This window comes from Grammomys surdaster, unplaced genomic scaffold, assembly GCF_004785775.1.
Source record: "Grammomys surdaster isolate TR1022 unplaced genomic scaffold, NIH_TR_1.0 126051, whole genome shotgun sequence".
Classification (NCBI taxonomy): Eukaryota; Metazoa; Chordata; class Mammalia; order Rodentia; family Muridae; genus Grammomys; species Grammomys surdaster.
In genome coordinates this window covers 1454580-1468983 of record NW_021620862.1, presented here as the reverse complement: position 1 = coordinate 1468983, position 14404 = coordinate 1454580, and the positions used below count along the sequence as shown (strand labels likewise).

Here is a 14404-nt window from a genome sequence, read left to right as displayed (position 1 = left end):
GTGTGGGAATCTGTTCTCTCCTTCCACCCTGTGGGTCCCAGAGATCACACCTACGTCATCAGGCTTGGCAGCAAGCTCCTTCTCTCACTGAGCTACCTCACGAGCTCCATCCACTGTATTATCTAATTTCCATTGCTTATCAGTAGGCTCCATGTGAGTAAAGAGGATACCTTCCCACATGTCATTGTTCATACCTGGGGGAAAAAAGAATACCCCCAAATATGTTCCAGTTTGCAGGGTCACCTTGAGTTGGAAGTCATTGAGAAGAAGCATGAGAAGAAAAACCTTCCCCCATTTGCCAAGGTGACCTCCTAAAGATTGATACCCCAGGGATTTCAATCCTTCGGCTTGTTTCCAAAAGTCTATTTCCTGTTGAAGATGTTATAACTAAGAACCTTGCAAGCCAGCTCACTGTCTTTTTAAATGGTTTTTAAAATGTACTAGATTTTTATTTAAGCTCTTTCCCAATATTGTTTCATATCACATGGATCTCCTTTTAAATATTTTTTTGTTTTTTAACTTAAAATTGCATTATTTCCTCCCTTCCTTTTTCCCCTCCAACTCTTCCCATGCACCCCCTTGTTCTTCCAGAACAAGGCCTCTAAAGATTTTTAATTCTCTTGCAGAGGCAAGTCTGTGTGGTTATGTGCCCTTGGGTACAGAGCCCAAGGAAGCTGGAGGCATTGGATCTCCTGGAGCTAGAGTTCTGGGCAGCTATGCACTGCTTGAAATGGGTGCTAGGAACTAAACTAGGGGTTTCTTCCATAGCAGCACACATACTTAACAGTTGAGCCATCTCTCTAGGCCCTAAATCAGCTCATTTTCTGAGCATCTCCTATGTGGATATGAAATATACATACATACTCCTAAACTTCAGTTTGTTTTCCTTTGACAATCTGCCTGTTGTATTAGCCATGGCCAACGAACTTAAATAAAAATAAACTTAAATAAAAGGAATAATAATTCTCTTTACTTTTGCAATGTTGGTGAATCTAACCTAAGGCCATGTTACATAAGTGCTCTCCCACTGAGCTACATCCTTACCAGGAAAACAATGATATTTCTTTCCCAACACATCAAACATAGATTGTTAAGACTCAAGGATGCCTTTGACATTATGGAAAATGCCAAATTGTTTTATCTTTATTTCCTCAGTTTTTGATTTCCTCAATAACCATTACTGTAGCTCTCAAAATTGACAATGAAAAGAATTTCTAAGTGTCCCAGTCAGCCAGCTTACTGAAGGAAGAAGCAGAGGAGGTATGTCTGCACTGCACTATGACGATGAAGTTAACTTCGCTTCTATCTGTGGGACAGTCAAGACATCACTTCCACATGTTTGAAATGGAATAAACAGTGTCTATGCTTCTGGAAAACACCCTCCTGTCTCCTCTCCCCCGGTATAAATTTTTACTACTAACAACCCTTTCTTACCCTTCACCTAGGATGCCATTAATATACTTTCCTTCTCTTCAAAAACTAATAATTCTGAGGTCTGGGAACAGGGATATAAAATAGATTTATCCTGGAACTCTTTGGAATCTCCTGTCTCTCGTTCACACCTCTACCTTTAGCAAGTGGCTATGAACCCGCAGGCCCCATCTACTGCTCTAAACAGGAAGTGGCGCTAGGCAAGCTGTGGTCCTCAGTCCTCAGTGTTCTTGATCTTATATTGTCCTCTATAGGAAAAAAAATTTTTTTTGAGAAGTGAAAGAGACCTTGGTTATTGTGTTTTTAAATCTAAAATGACCCAGCCCAAGCATGCAAGCTGATGAGACACTGTAAAAACAGCGCTCTTCTTTCGCTCGGCTGACAAATAATGAAGTCTACAGTGAACTTAATTATAGGCTGACAATTAGATTTCAGTAGTGAATTGAATATGGCAATGGAAGCATGCTTTTCACCCTTGATATTGAAGAGGAATCAAGCATTTGCTACCCAGAACTTTGACACTATGGCTAGTGAACTGGGGAATTTGTCCTAGTGACTCCATGGAACTTGCAGGGAAATGTCTGTGCTCCTATTCCAGTAGCCAGTGGTTCCCATCCAGGCAGGTTTTCTCAAGAATTCCAGAAGTCTCGGGGACAGGTGGTGCACAAATATGTAGGTGCTTCCGATGGCTGTCAGGGACCCAAGGACAAAGAGTCCTCTGTTTATCACCTGCAAGTACAACAAAACTCTAAAACCTTTTCATCCAGAGATTAAATCTTGAATTAAACTTTGTCTTTACATCACAGACAAGCACGTGATTTTCTTCCTACATCACAGACAAGCACATGATCCTCTACTGCTTTTTAACTGGAAGCACCAACTGACTTGCTTGACTTCTGTTCTGTCCCTACTCATATTTCAGTTTGCATGCCACTGGCTCTTCTTCTTTGTGTGTTTCTATCTTTGAGGTCAGGAACTCTATTTTATTCGATGTGTATGTGTATATGTGTATTATATGTGCAAACAAGGGAAATACACTTGCCAGTGTGTACGCATGTAGAGAGCAGAGGTCAATGTCAGGTGGCTTCACCCTTCTCGCTCTAATTTACTGTTCTGAGACAGAGTCTATCACTGAACCTGAAGCGCCTGTTTTGGCTGGTAAGCCCCTGGAATCAACCCCACCCCCACCACTAGAACAGGCAGTTGTGTCCTGTGTTCAGCTTTTATGTGGGTGCTGGGGAAGTGTCTCATAATCATTCAGGAAGTACTTTACCCACTGAGCAACCTTATCAGTCGGTTTGTATTTGTTTTTATAGAGGTAGAACTTACAGATAGATCTTGATTCTTTCCAAACCATTCCCTATACAGTGAAGGGATCTAGGTAAAATCCTAGCTGTCTCAGTAGGATGCTGAAGGTCCCACTTGCCTCTCCAGCTTCCATATGGCCATTCTTACACCCAGGGCCTCCTGGCGCTTGTTTCTTCAATCTTCATTCTCTAGCTTACTCCCCTATTCTCCTGCAGTGGTTCATGAAGCATACTCCACCATAGACACTTTTTCTCTTAGCCCCTAAGCCACATATAGGGTCAGGACAACATCTTGTTCATCAAAGTATCTGGTGCAGTATACATGTACCTAATACAACTATCAACAAATAAAATTCCCCAAAGCAGTGAGGAATTAGAATAGCATGAAATGGCACCTCTGAGTCAATGGCTCAAAATGCATGCATCACTACATTCCACACTACATTCCACTAGGTAGTGTTTTATAAACGACACAATTCGGTCTAACTTGACAAGTTAAGCCCACAAAGATACCACACAATGCAAAAGTCAAGAATGAATCACATAGCTAATACAAGGTAAAAAGCTGAGAAATCTCAGCCACAGTTTCCTCCTCAATCTCACTTTGCTTCCCGGCCCCCATCATGTAGTGTGTGTTCCATACTCTGTAGACTTGAGACAGGTTTTATCTGGAAGATAAGTATGTCTCTGTCCTGTCATGTCTGTGTTTTCCTGACATAAATATGACCATGAAACTGTATGAAATTTCAGCACATCATGTTGTTCAATAGTCTTTTTCCAACCTTTTTTTGCCAATGCCAGCGCAGCACTGCCTCGTGGTATCTTATTCTGGTGAAGGCGACCTGCAGAGAGATTTAAAAGCATCTGCTGTGTTCTTTAATAGCTAAACAGAGGTGTCTAATGAGAGAAAGTCTTTAATACAGTCCTTACCATGGTATAGAGAGGGATAAAGGTAGATGGCATAATTGCATGAAGAAATTTATCCAGGAGCCTTTGAAAAAGGAACCACCTAGAGTTGACATGTGCTCGCATCTGTAATGACAAGAGTCTTAAAAAGAATACTTGGAACGAAGCACCTCTGTTTCCTTACAACAACATACTACTATTCTTTATTCACAGTTGTCACAATAATGGATGCTAACAAAAGAGTCAAATAAAATCTCATTTTCATAATAGTTATTTTCAAGCTCTCTTAAGAAATTTCAGTAGTATAATACATTGCCTTAAAAACACACACTGTCTAGTCTGGTTTTATTCAGAAGAAAATTACAATATAAAAATCTTTGTTTCAACAAAACATTTATTGGACCAGAATTTTTTTTGTTTGTTTTTTTGTTTTTTTGTTTTTGTTTTTCGAGACAGGGTTTCTCTGAGTAGCCCTGGCTGTCCTGGAACTCACTCTGTAGACCAGGCTAGCCTCGAACTCTCGAACTCAGAAATCTGCCTGCCTCTGCCTCCCAAGTGCTGGGATTAAAGGTGTGCGCCACCACTGCCCAACCTGGACCAGAATTTCTAGCTTAAAGATCTGATCAATTTCTGTTGTCCACTACTTAATGGGCAACACTGTTTCTGGCAACAAGGATTACTTACTGCCATGTCTGTCCTTGTTTATATCACTTCTTAGAACAAAAGCATTGTAGCCATCTGGGTTTTGCTCTCTCTCTCTCTCTCTCTCTCTCTCTCTCTCTCTCTCTGTCTCTCTGTCTCTCTCCCTCCCTCCCTCTCTCTGTGTGTGCTTGCGTACGCACATGTGCTCACATGAGCATGTACATGCACACACACGCATAGATATGCACACTTCTATATGCACGTGAATGCAGAGACTAGAAAGGTGTCCTGTTCTGTCACTCTCCACCTTATTCCAGGGAGGCAGAGTCTCTCACTGAACTTGGAGCTATACTGACATCAATCAAGGCCCTCACACTCTGCAGCGAAAGGACATTGCCACGCCCAGCTCTTTTTTCATGCAACCTGGGGAAGGGAACTCAAGCCTTCATGCTTGAGGATCAAGTGCTCTCATCCAGAATCATCTCTTAGCCTGTGACCTATTTTTAGAGTCAGGCAATATATATCAACAATGTCTTTCAGTTTCTTCTAGAACTCTGTCATATGAGATACAATTATGCATAAGTTGAAGCCCACATTATTTCTTTCTTCAAAAGAAATGGGAATGGGCACTGTTTTCCTTGTTTACTGTGTAATTTTTTCATTCCACTATTTTTAAAGCAATAATAACAGTCATTTGTCATGAAATTTTCATGTGACTGGCTTAAAATGGAATAGATATGTAAGTCCTAAAGGTGCTGAGCTTTCTTGATCAGCTTTCTGATCAAGAATTTCTTTAATGTGATACACTGTTTTTATTTTACGGTATTCTAAAGACTCGGGATATCCTGTTAAAAAGTCATTCAATATTTTTAAGATCCCACAATTATTTCAATGTATCTCAAATTCATATTTCAGGAGAATAGAGAGTATGGCCAACTCCTAAATTCTTGAAATTTGGATCTGTGAAATTTTAAATATTTTGTCATCTTCCGCTATCTTTGCATTCCTGAAATGCAGGCAGAAATGATGTGTAGGAGTCTTTGTCACTGGCTACATAGTAACATTCTACCTATGTTTAAAGAAGGCTTTATGCTTCCTTGTGTGTGTGTGTGTGTGAGTGTGCATGCACATCCATATGCTCACATGAGTCTATGTATGTGTACATGTGTGCTCTTATCCACAGATATTCTTATGCAGCATAGAGGAGATAGGGATGGAACAAAGGAAAATTTTTAAAAAGCCCTCTAGTCCATAGGTGAACCATCTCATGGAGTGGAGCCAAACTTTGCTCACCTCTATGTAATTGTACATAGACAGGTCTGAAATTGCATGGTCATCTGGGATCCTAAATCTTGAGAATTCAGGAAGGCACATACCTAGAAGCCAAAATTAAAGCATATATATGTTTAAAACAATCTACCAAAAAATGCTGTAGAGATGGCTCAGTGGTTAAGAGCGTTGGCTGCTCTTCCAGAGGTCCTGAGCTCAGTTCCCAGCACCCACCTTGGATGAATCACATCCACTTATAACTTCAGCTCAGATCTAATGCCATCTTCTGGCCTCCAAGGGCATCTATGCACATGTGGTGTAAAGTCACACACAGGCACACATATGCATTAAAAAATATTTTCATAAAGCAAAATAAAATCTTCAAAAATCTACTGGTCTCCAGCTAGGTCAAACTAAACAGTGTTCTCACTAGCAACACTCTAATCTTATAAAACTCTTGATTACCATAATAGTCTACAGGTATTAAGCAATGTCCATAGAGTATTTCCTGTTGTGATCAAATAAATCTTACAATAAAGCTAATGTTAGACTATTGGTTGTTAAAATTGTCATTTCCCTTATTTCACAAATGGAAAATAATTCAGTGATGGTTAATCTATATTGCAAATTTGATTGGATTTAGGATTACCATGATAACACATCTCTGGGTGTGTGTCTACAGGGATGATTTTCAGAGAGGCAGAACCGAAGAGAAGAGATCCACCCTTAATGTGGGCAGCACTAACCAACATGCTGGTGCAATAAAATGAATGAAAAGAAGAAAATGGACCAAATGCCAGCAAGTCTCTCTGCTTCCTGACTGAGATGCACTGTTCCCAGCACCATACCATCCCAGTCCCATGAACCATGGCTCCTTGTACTGTAAACCAAACCTTTTCCTCTTCAAGTTGCTTCTCTAGTTATAAAAACAAGTAACTCTGCGTGCTCATGCAGCAACTTTAAATGATGCTCACCCCTTACTTATTACTCCTTTTCATGCTTCTTTGGGGGCATTTCTGAGGGTATGCTGTGAAGGCTGTAGGCAAAGGTGGGCCACTGAGGTGGGAAGGGAAAGAAAGGTGCCATGGAAAGAAATTCTACCACCTTTTGGTGCTCTGGACTTGTATCTGTGAGTGGATCACAGCAGGGTCCTTGTCCTAGGCTAGGTCATAGTGTTCCTATGTATCTATGCCTATGTATGACATGCTTGCTCTCCAGGTAAGGGTTACCCACAAGGATGAGGCCTGCCAAGGGAACCTTGGGTCACTGAAGGCATGCCCTTGGAAGGGACTATGGATCACAGGTCTCCTCGGTCTCTCTCACTTTCAGACCAGGAGGTGAGTGACTTTTTCCTCTGTTACTGGTGCCTCACCATGATGCTACCTCTCCACAGGCCTAGTTCAAGGGGGCCAAGTGAGCACAGAGTAGAACTTCTGAAACTGAGAGCCACAGTAAACCCTTCCTCTAAGTTGATTATCCCAGGTATTGTTATAGTAATAGAAAGGTGACCAGCCTGGACCTCCCTGAATCCTAGGCTTCCCTCTCTGAATGCTCATTGTCTGGGATAGGCAATGCCTGGGGCAGAGATGTTATTCAAGTACCAGGATCATAAATAAAGCCCATCATTAATCACCTGGCCCAGTCCATGGCCCACTGAGAAAGTGTACTTACTAAGATCATTATTGAATTTATCCATTAACTCATCAAATACCAAGCAGTCTTCAAAGCCCTGAAACAAGAAAAATGGTCAAAATAAGGCAGAAATAATGAAACATCTCGGAAATTATTAACACTACGAGTATTGGCAGGTACAATGCACAGCTGTGAATCCTTAGTACATAACAGATAGGTTCTTATCTGATGTCTAATCATGATACATAGACCAGCAGCTGGATCCTGGTTCTGCCTTTGCCCCATTGATATCTGAAATGTGATTTGGAAATTATGGAAAAAATCAATACATCTGTGATTTGGGTGGATCCCAATGCTTTTTTAAGACTGACAATTGCATGTCTCTATCATGAGTTTGTTTTAAACTATTTAGGCCCTTAAGATTCATGTTTAGAATGATTTCATGGACTACATGTAGTTGAACAGTAGAGGACTGCATCTGCTATGCATGAGGCCTTAGGTTCAATCCCCATTGCTGCTAAAATATTAATAATAGGATCAAATTAACTTAGTTCCTATAACTCAAACCTAAAGCAAATGTTGAACATGAAGAACTTCAAAAACTAATAAGATGATACTCAGTGCAACAAAGAATAAGAACCCTGAGTGCTGTACTTCCATCCTCTACAAATTCAAACTGCAGTTTTAGACACAACAAAAAATATATTTTCACATCAAATATAGTGATAGCATTTGAAATAAGTAATGTCTGCAGATTCTTGGCATGGCGGCTTTGACATAAGTGATCACGAAGACAACAGTTTTAAATTTTTACTTAAAATAATTTGTTTTCTCTCTGTAAGTATTGGAATGAACACTTAATAAAACTGTAGTATTACACTTGAGTGGGTGGATATCAGGTATGTTATGTAAAACAGTTTGTGACTCCTGGAAGCAAGATTTGAACTACAGCCAGAACCTGGGCATTTATCCACCATGCTACAACGGATGTTTACTTATGTTCTAACAAACCAAAATGCTTGCAACTGCTTTGTGAGAAAGTCACAAGCTATTTTTACTTGGAATATAGTTCTATTATTAAAGCAAAATATGACTAGTGATTGCTAAACTGTTATCACATATATATATATATATATATATATATATATATATATATATATATATATGCAAGAAGTTAATGAGATTCCTCAATGTTAACACTTAATAAAGAAGCACTACACTTAAAAAATTTCTTTCTAACCAGGATGGCAAAATTTTCATGAAGGTAGTAGTATTCAATCATAAGCTGTGCTTTTCTCTACTGTGTTCTTGTATCAAATAGTCTGGATCCTCAGTGGAGTTGAAATTGGTCTGACTGAGGAACTGGAGTGATGAGTGAATGGGATGTGAGGATGGCTCAGAGCTTTTTTTAGGATTTACTACTGGAGACAGTCTTTGGCGTATTCTAGGAACTTTCCTACAGGAAAAGTACTCACCGCATTCATTCCTTGCCCAAAAAATGGGACGATGGCATGAGCTGCATCTCCCATCAGTACACAGTGTGACTTCAGGTGGAAGGGAGAGCACTTTACTGATATCATGGGCTGGGCAGGCAACAGAAAGAAATCTCTCATGAGGGCTTGCCTTTGGAAGAAAGCAACGGGAATACGAAAAGATTACTTGCATGCCAAGCACCGCTAAGTTTTTCCAGATTTATTGACTTTATTGTCATGCTATCTTGCTGAAAAGAATATACAAGAATGCTAACAGTAAAACAGCAAATGAAGGAAGGAAATGCAGTTCAACGGAAGAGTGCTCGCTTGACATATGCAAGGCCCTGGTTTGATGCCTAGAAACAGAAGAGGGAAATTGAAGTTTCTTCTTGGTTTAAATTCCACTCTTCTGGGGCTAAGGAGACGGCTAATTTCATAAAAGGCTAGCCATGTAAGTATGAGGAACTGAGTCCACAACCTTAGCTTCCACTCGAAAAGTCAAGTATGGAGACACACGTGTTTTAACACACAGGATGTGGCTATAGTGTATATATCTATAATCTCAGCACTGGGTGCAAGTAGAGACAGGAGGGTTCCTGGAAATGACTGACTGACAAACATTCTACTGCCAGAATTTGGGCATTTAGTCACTGTGCCATGACCAAAATATTTGTCAATGCTTTGTAGAAAAGATTCACAAGCTACTTTTACTTGAAATATGTTTCAATCACCAATACAATATTTGACTAGTGATTGTCTAGATTGTCCATTCATCAAGCCCGAGGTACTCATCTTGCTGGCAAGCTAGTTTAGCCCATAAACAAGCTTCCGGTTCAATCAGAGAGCCTATCTTCAAAAATATAGTGGAGAGCAATTGAGGAAGACACCCAACATTACCCTTTGACCTCCAGAAAGATCCACATTATGTGTGGGCACATGAACATTTGGACCACCTCCACATGGACATGTACACACAACATAAACATGTATACACTCAAGTCCACTATTGTAATCACCATTATTTATGATAATGTTAATCACATGCAAAAGGATAAGTCTGGAAGCATTTAAGTAATTTGAAATGTGATATGTATATATCATGTCATAAAAGCATTGCTATGTACATGAACTATAGTGTTTTCAAATGTATTATTACGTGTTAGACTGTTTTTAAAAACACCAGTATATTTTACACTCTTGTGAACAAATGGCACAGTGTATTTTACTAGACCACAGCAAATAGATACTAAAATAATGTGAATCCTTCTGTATTAGGAAATGGATAACAATAATCAAAATCCTGTCTGGGAAGGTTTTATAAGTTGGCCAATGTGTACAAGACTTCAATGTACAAGACCCAATATCTCTGTTGTTGAACATGATGACGATAAACACAAAGAAACCTCTGATACTTGTGAAGCATTCACAGAGGTTTTATAGAAACTGTAAACACCAAAACATGACATATCCTCAAGAGTCTTAAGTCTAGGGCCATCCAGCTGGCTCAGCATGGGAAGGGGCTCGCTGCCAAGCCTGATGTCCTGACTTCAGTCCCCAGGATCCACATGATGGAAAGCAAGAACTGACTCCTGCAAGTCGTCCTCTGATGTGCATGCACAGTGCCCCCTTTCCAACAAACACACAAATACGGAATGTAATTTAAAAACATTTGAAAGAACATAAAGTCTGCTAAAGATGTGAGAAATGACTGTGGAACAATTTAAAACTACATGAGAGAGCTAATGGTGTGCAGACAGGTCGTCTTCAAGGATGGGAAGTTGGGGGTCTATGTAGACCAGGAACCAGTGAAACCTGGCAGGTTTTCATCCCTGCTATGGGTTGGGGGGGTCACGCTTTCCCTTTTATACAGTTAGTTGTGGATTTTGTAACTTCACTATTAGAAAGGCATCTTCATAATCATCTCAAAGGTCCAAGCTGGGAAGTATGAGGCAAAAGGGAGATTGAAATATTACTGTAAACCAGGCCTGGTGGCACACGACTGTGTTCTCAGAATCAAAAGTTGAGGAAGAAGGGTTCTTGGTTACAAGGCAGCTTGGTCTACTCAAAACAAAATCAACTCCTGTTCCTCTTTAGCCTGATTGCTCATGTGTCCCAAATTCATGTGTAAAAGCCAAATCCTCAGTGTGATGGTAGTTGCAGCCAGGAACTTGGGAGTTAATTCACTCACTCGCTTGTGAGCTTGGAGCCCAGATCAAATGGGATTTGTGCCCTTATGAAAGCCCCGAAGTCATGGGGAGCTCTCATTGGGCAGAAGGTGCTCTTTTGTGAGCCAGGAAATAGCTCTCACCAGGACGCCTCAATTTTAAATAGCTCTGCTTCCAGAAACTGGCAAAGATGGTTTCTGTCACTTCTAAGTCACTCAGTGTGTGGTAGCCTAGATAGATAACACTCTTCCTTTAGCATTGTTCAGTTTCCATGGAGCAAACACTGGAGTAAAAAGTAAATTAGGTGTTTGCTCTGTTACAGAGAGGGGAGGTGCTTGAGGAGTTGGAGGAAGCAAAGTCATTCAGTGGAAACATACAACAAAGTACATGTGGAGAATGATGCTGACATAGGCTGGCCTGACAGCAGCGGATCATAAGACAGCTAGCTAACTCAGCCATGGTTGGGACAGAATTTAATCGGCATGGGTCCCATGCTGGACACTGTTCACGAGAATCTTACTTAGTACTTTACCAACCTGCCCAAGTAGGATCGTGTTCACATTTCACCACAAGGAGCCCTGAGCACCAGAAAACATATGACTAGGAAAGGAACTGAGAACTGCACCTGCTGTGTCATGCACATGTCTCTATCTTTCAAAAAGAAGGCATCACAACCAATCTTGTGGCCTGGGGAGCCCGAGAAAAGCTTAGGGATGCTTGTACTTGTGTTTTCAGGGTAAACTGAGCACACTTTTTTACAGAATCTCTACTTACAACAGAGAGCCCACTTAGACTTTGCTCTGATGCTGTCTTCCAGCCAGTGCATTTTAGAATTTTTTTTGTGTGTGTGAGAAAATTGAAACAGTATTGTTTGAACTTGAACAACTCAAAGAAATGAAATGAAAGATATGAAATGATAAGAAATGAAATGAAAGATACAGTTTCACATGGAGACTTACTCTCCCATCAGAGGAATAGCGTCTGGAAAGTTCTTCTGGAAGAAGTCCAGCACATCACTACGTGTTGGAAGTCTTTCAAACTCCTCAAAGGACATGAACAGGGTGCATGTGAAAGATTTGTCCTGAGAAGGAGAGGAACAGGGTGAGAGAGAAAAGACACCTGTGACGTTGACACTGAGGGTAGACCCCTAAACCATGGGGCCCTCACTGGAACTAAGATGTCCTAGAGGGGAATTTCTAAGACAGCTTTGTCACTTTTCCCTGGAGGAAAGCTCTGCCATGTCTCAGAGGTGCTCCCTGCTTCCCGGGTCACCCAGAGAATTGCTACCCTGAAAACCTTCCATATTCACCAAGTAACCACTGCAGTCCTTAGATTGCTTAAATTGGTCAATGTGATTTTTGTTCCTCCTTGTTTTCTTCCTCTTAAGACAGTATCAATCCTGTGATAGATAGCCACAGGAAGAAAAAGACTACCAGAGAACACACAGCAAGCTGGCTGTATAAGGAAAGACCCTGGAGACTAATGAAAGAACACACACACACACACACACACACACACACACACACACACACACACAAACACTTGGAATGTACACCGTAATGTCCCACAGACCTTAAAAACTGGAATTTCTTTCTAATACATAACCTAAATCTCTTTGTTTTTACTGTGCCCACTTGTTCCTAGACTATGTCTAATGCCGGTGGCAGCATCCTAGATACGGACTCTTCATTATTCACGCAAGTACTATCTTTCGAACGTAAGTATTGAACTTGCTTCTGGTTCTTCCTCAGAAGCACAAAACTTCAAAGATATAATCATTAAATATATTAAATGATGAGATCAACCAGGTACATAAATGTCCAACACAAAAGTAAGTGATAAAAATATTAATTATATATATGTAGTCAAGAGGAATTTGCACGTTACCATGTTGGGAAGGGCGATCATCATAAAGGCATTTCTAGGCCAAATGTGAAGACAGTTAGGGTCCATGGCATACTGCAGGGCAAAGAGCACAGGTTCAATTAAAGTAGCTCATTTCTCCCACTGCTCTGTACCTGCCTCTGCAGCATTCTAGATCGTTCCCATAGATATGGTACATGGCATGTGTGTTACTGCATGAAGTAGACCCTGTCTTAGAAAGTACTTTGGATTCCATCTTTAGGCAAGCTTTTCATAACCATTTATTTCAAGATTGGAGAGCATACTATAAGATATTCCTTCTCTTTCTCCCTGTCCTTCTACATACACAAATATGCATGTCAATATATATATATATATGTCTATGCCCATAAAAATATATGCATATAAAACATACATGTGGCTAGAAGTATGTGCATGTAGGATTCTGCGAAATTGTTTTACCCTTAGTGCCTTTATAGGTTGCACAGTTTATACCTCCCCATTCTTAGGTGGAATTGTCAACTCCATGTACCCATGAGGGATATACTGCTGACTGTAATCAAAGCGGGGCTTCTTCATGAGGTGGGCTCTGACAGTTGAATAGGCTCCATCACATCCCACAATGAGATCACACGTGACATCTCTGGGAACTTTGTCAGGTCTGAAAAACAGAGTAAACAATCAAAGAAATCTAGTAAAAACAGTAACATATTTCTACGTGGGTGTAAAAAGCAAACTTTAGAGGTAACTCAAAAAACTCACTTTTATAAATCTAACACAAAGCCGGACTATATCTAACTTGAACCAGCAGATTTAAGATGAAGATGAAAATGCTTGTCCCAGACATGGTTTTGCTTTTGAAAATGAGAATAATGTACATGGACCCTGGCACTAAAGACAAATGTGCTCTCCAGAAGTGTGAGGGCTGAAAGAAGGAAATCTAGAGAAAACGGGAATGCAGTGTAGGGGCAAGCAAATCTGTAAGTCTGTAAGTCCCAAGTATGCAAGTGAACTCCGAGCATCTGCAGGGATGTGACCAGGATTTGCTCAGGGAAACAAGCTTCTATGAAGGAGACCAGACAACGAGCTTAAGAACAGAACATTCTGGTCTCCTGTTGACCTCTAAGATTGGCTCCAGAATATTCATATCTGCAGATACTCAGGTTCCTTATGTAAAACAGCACTGCATTTGCATATTCCTACGCATGTCCTCTTGGATGCTTCAACTTCTTTCTAGAAATGCTGTATGAGAGGTTGTATCACTAGGCAGCAAGGGCAAGAGTAAAAGTCTGTGCATGGTCAACACAGAGAACTTTTATTTTTGTTTTTCCTTCGAGTTGCAAATCTCTGTTTGGATACTTTTGATGAGTCTGGTTGTACCAGTGATTAAAGAGTCCTTGTACAAGGAAGATTAACTGTGCAAATGCATAGAGGGCAAAGGGGAGAAGAGAAGGAACATTTTGGAAATAAAGACAAAAGTTTAAATTCCTGATTCTGGCAGGAGGAGAAAATGATTTCTTCCACTAGAAGGATGATGATGGATAAATGGCAGTTTCAGGAAATTGACTGTTCAGTTTGAAGTGGAAGAGGGGATACACAGGAGAGGGTAGCAGTAGCCCACACATGCAGCAACAAGAGCTGGACACCATCATGCCTCAGGAAGAGGAAAGAAACTGTAGATCCAGGAGAAGAAAGATAATCTACAGATTTAACGGTC

At 40.5% G+C, this 14404-nt stretch overlaps 1 protein-coding gene across 1 annotated transcript in view; it reads right to left on the bottom strand.

Annotated features, from left to right (window-relative positions):
• Window positions 1-948: 948 nt before the first annotated feature.
• Kmo (kynurenine 3-monooxygenase) overlaps window positions 949-14404 on the bottom strand; it is a 30053-nt gene continuing 16597 nt past the window's right edge. The window contains exons 7-15 of the mRNA XM_028755258.1: window positions 13183-13348; window positions 12712-12783; window positions 11784-11905; window positions 8663-8810; window positions 7227-7284; window positions 5580-5662; window positions 3669-3770; window positions 3521-3580; window positions 949-2160 (exon numbers count right to left, since the gene is read on the bottom strand). Of these exons, the coding sequence (XP_028611091.1) occupies window positions 1981-2160; window positions 3521-3580; window positions 3669-3770; window positions 5580-5662; window positions 7227-7284; window positions 8663-8810; window positions 11784-11905; window positions 12712-12783; window positions 13183-13348 (991 nt within the window). The 3' untranslated portion in view covers window positions 949-1980. The remainder of the gene's footprint in view (window positions 2161-3520; window positions 3581-3668; window positions 3771-5579; window positions 5663-7226; window positions 7285-8662; window positions 8811-11783; window positions 11906-12711; window positions 12784-13182; window positions 13349-14404) is intronic.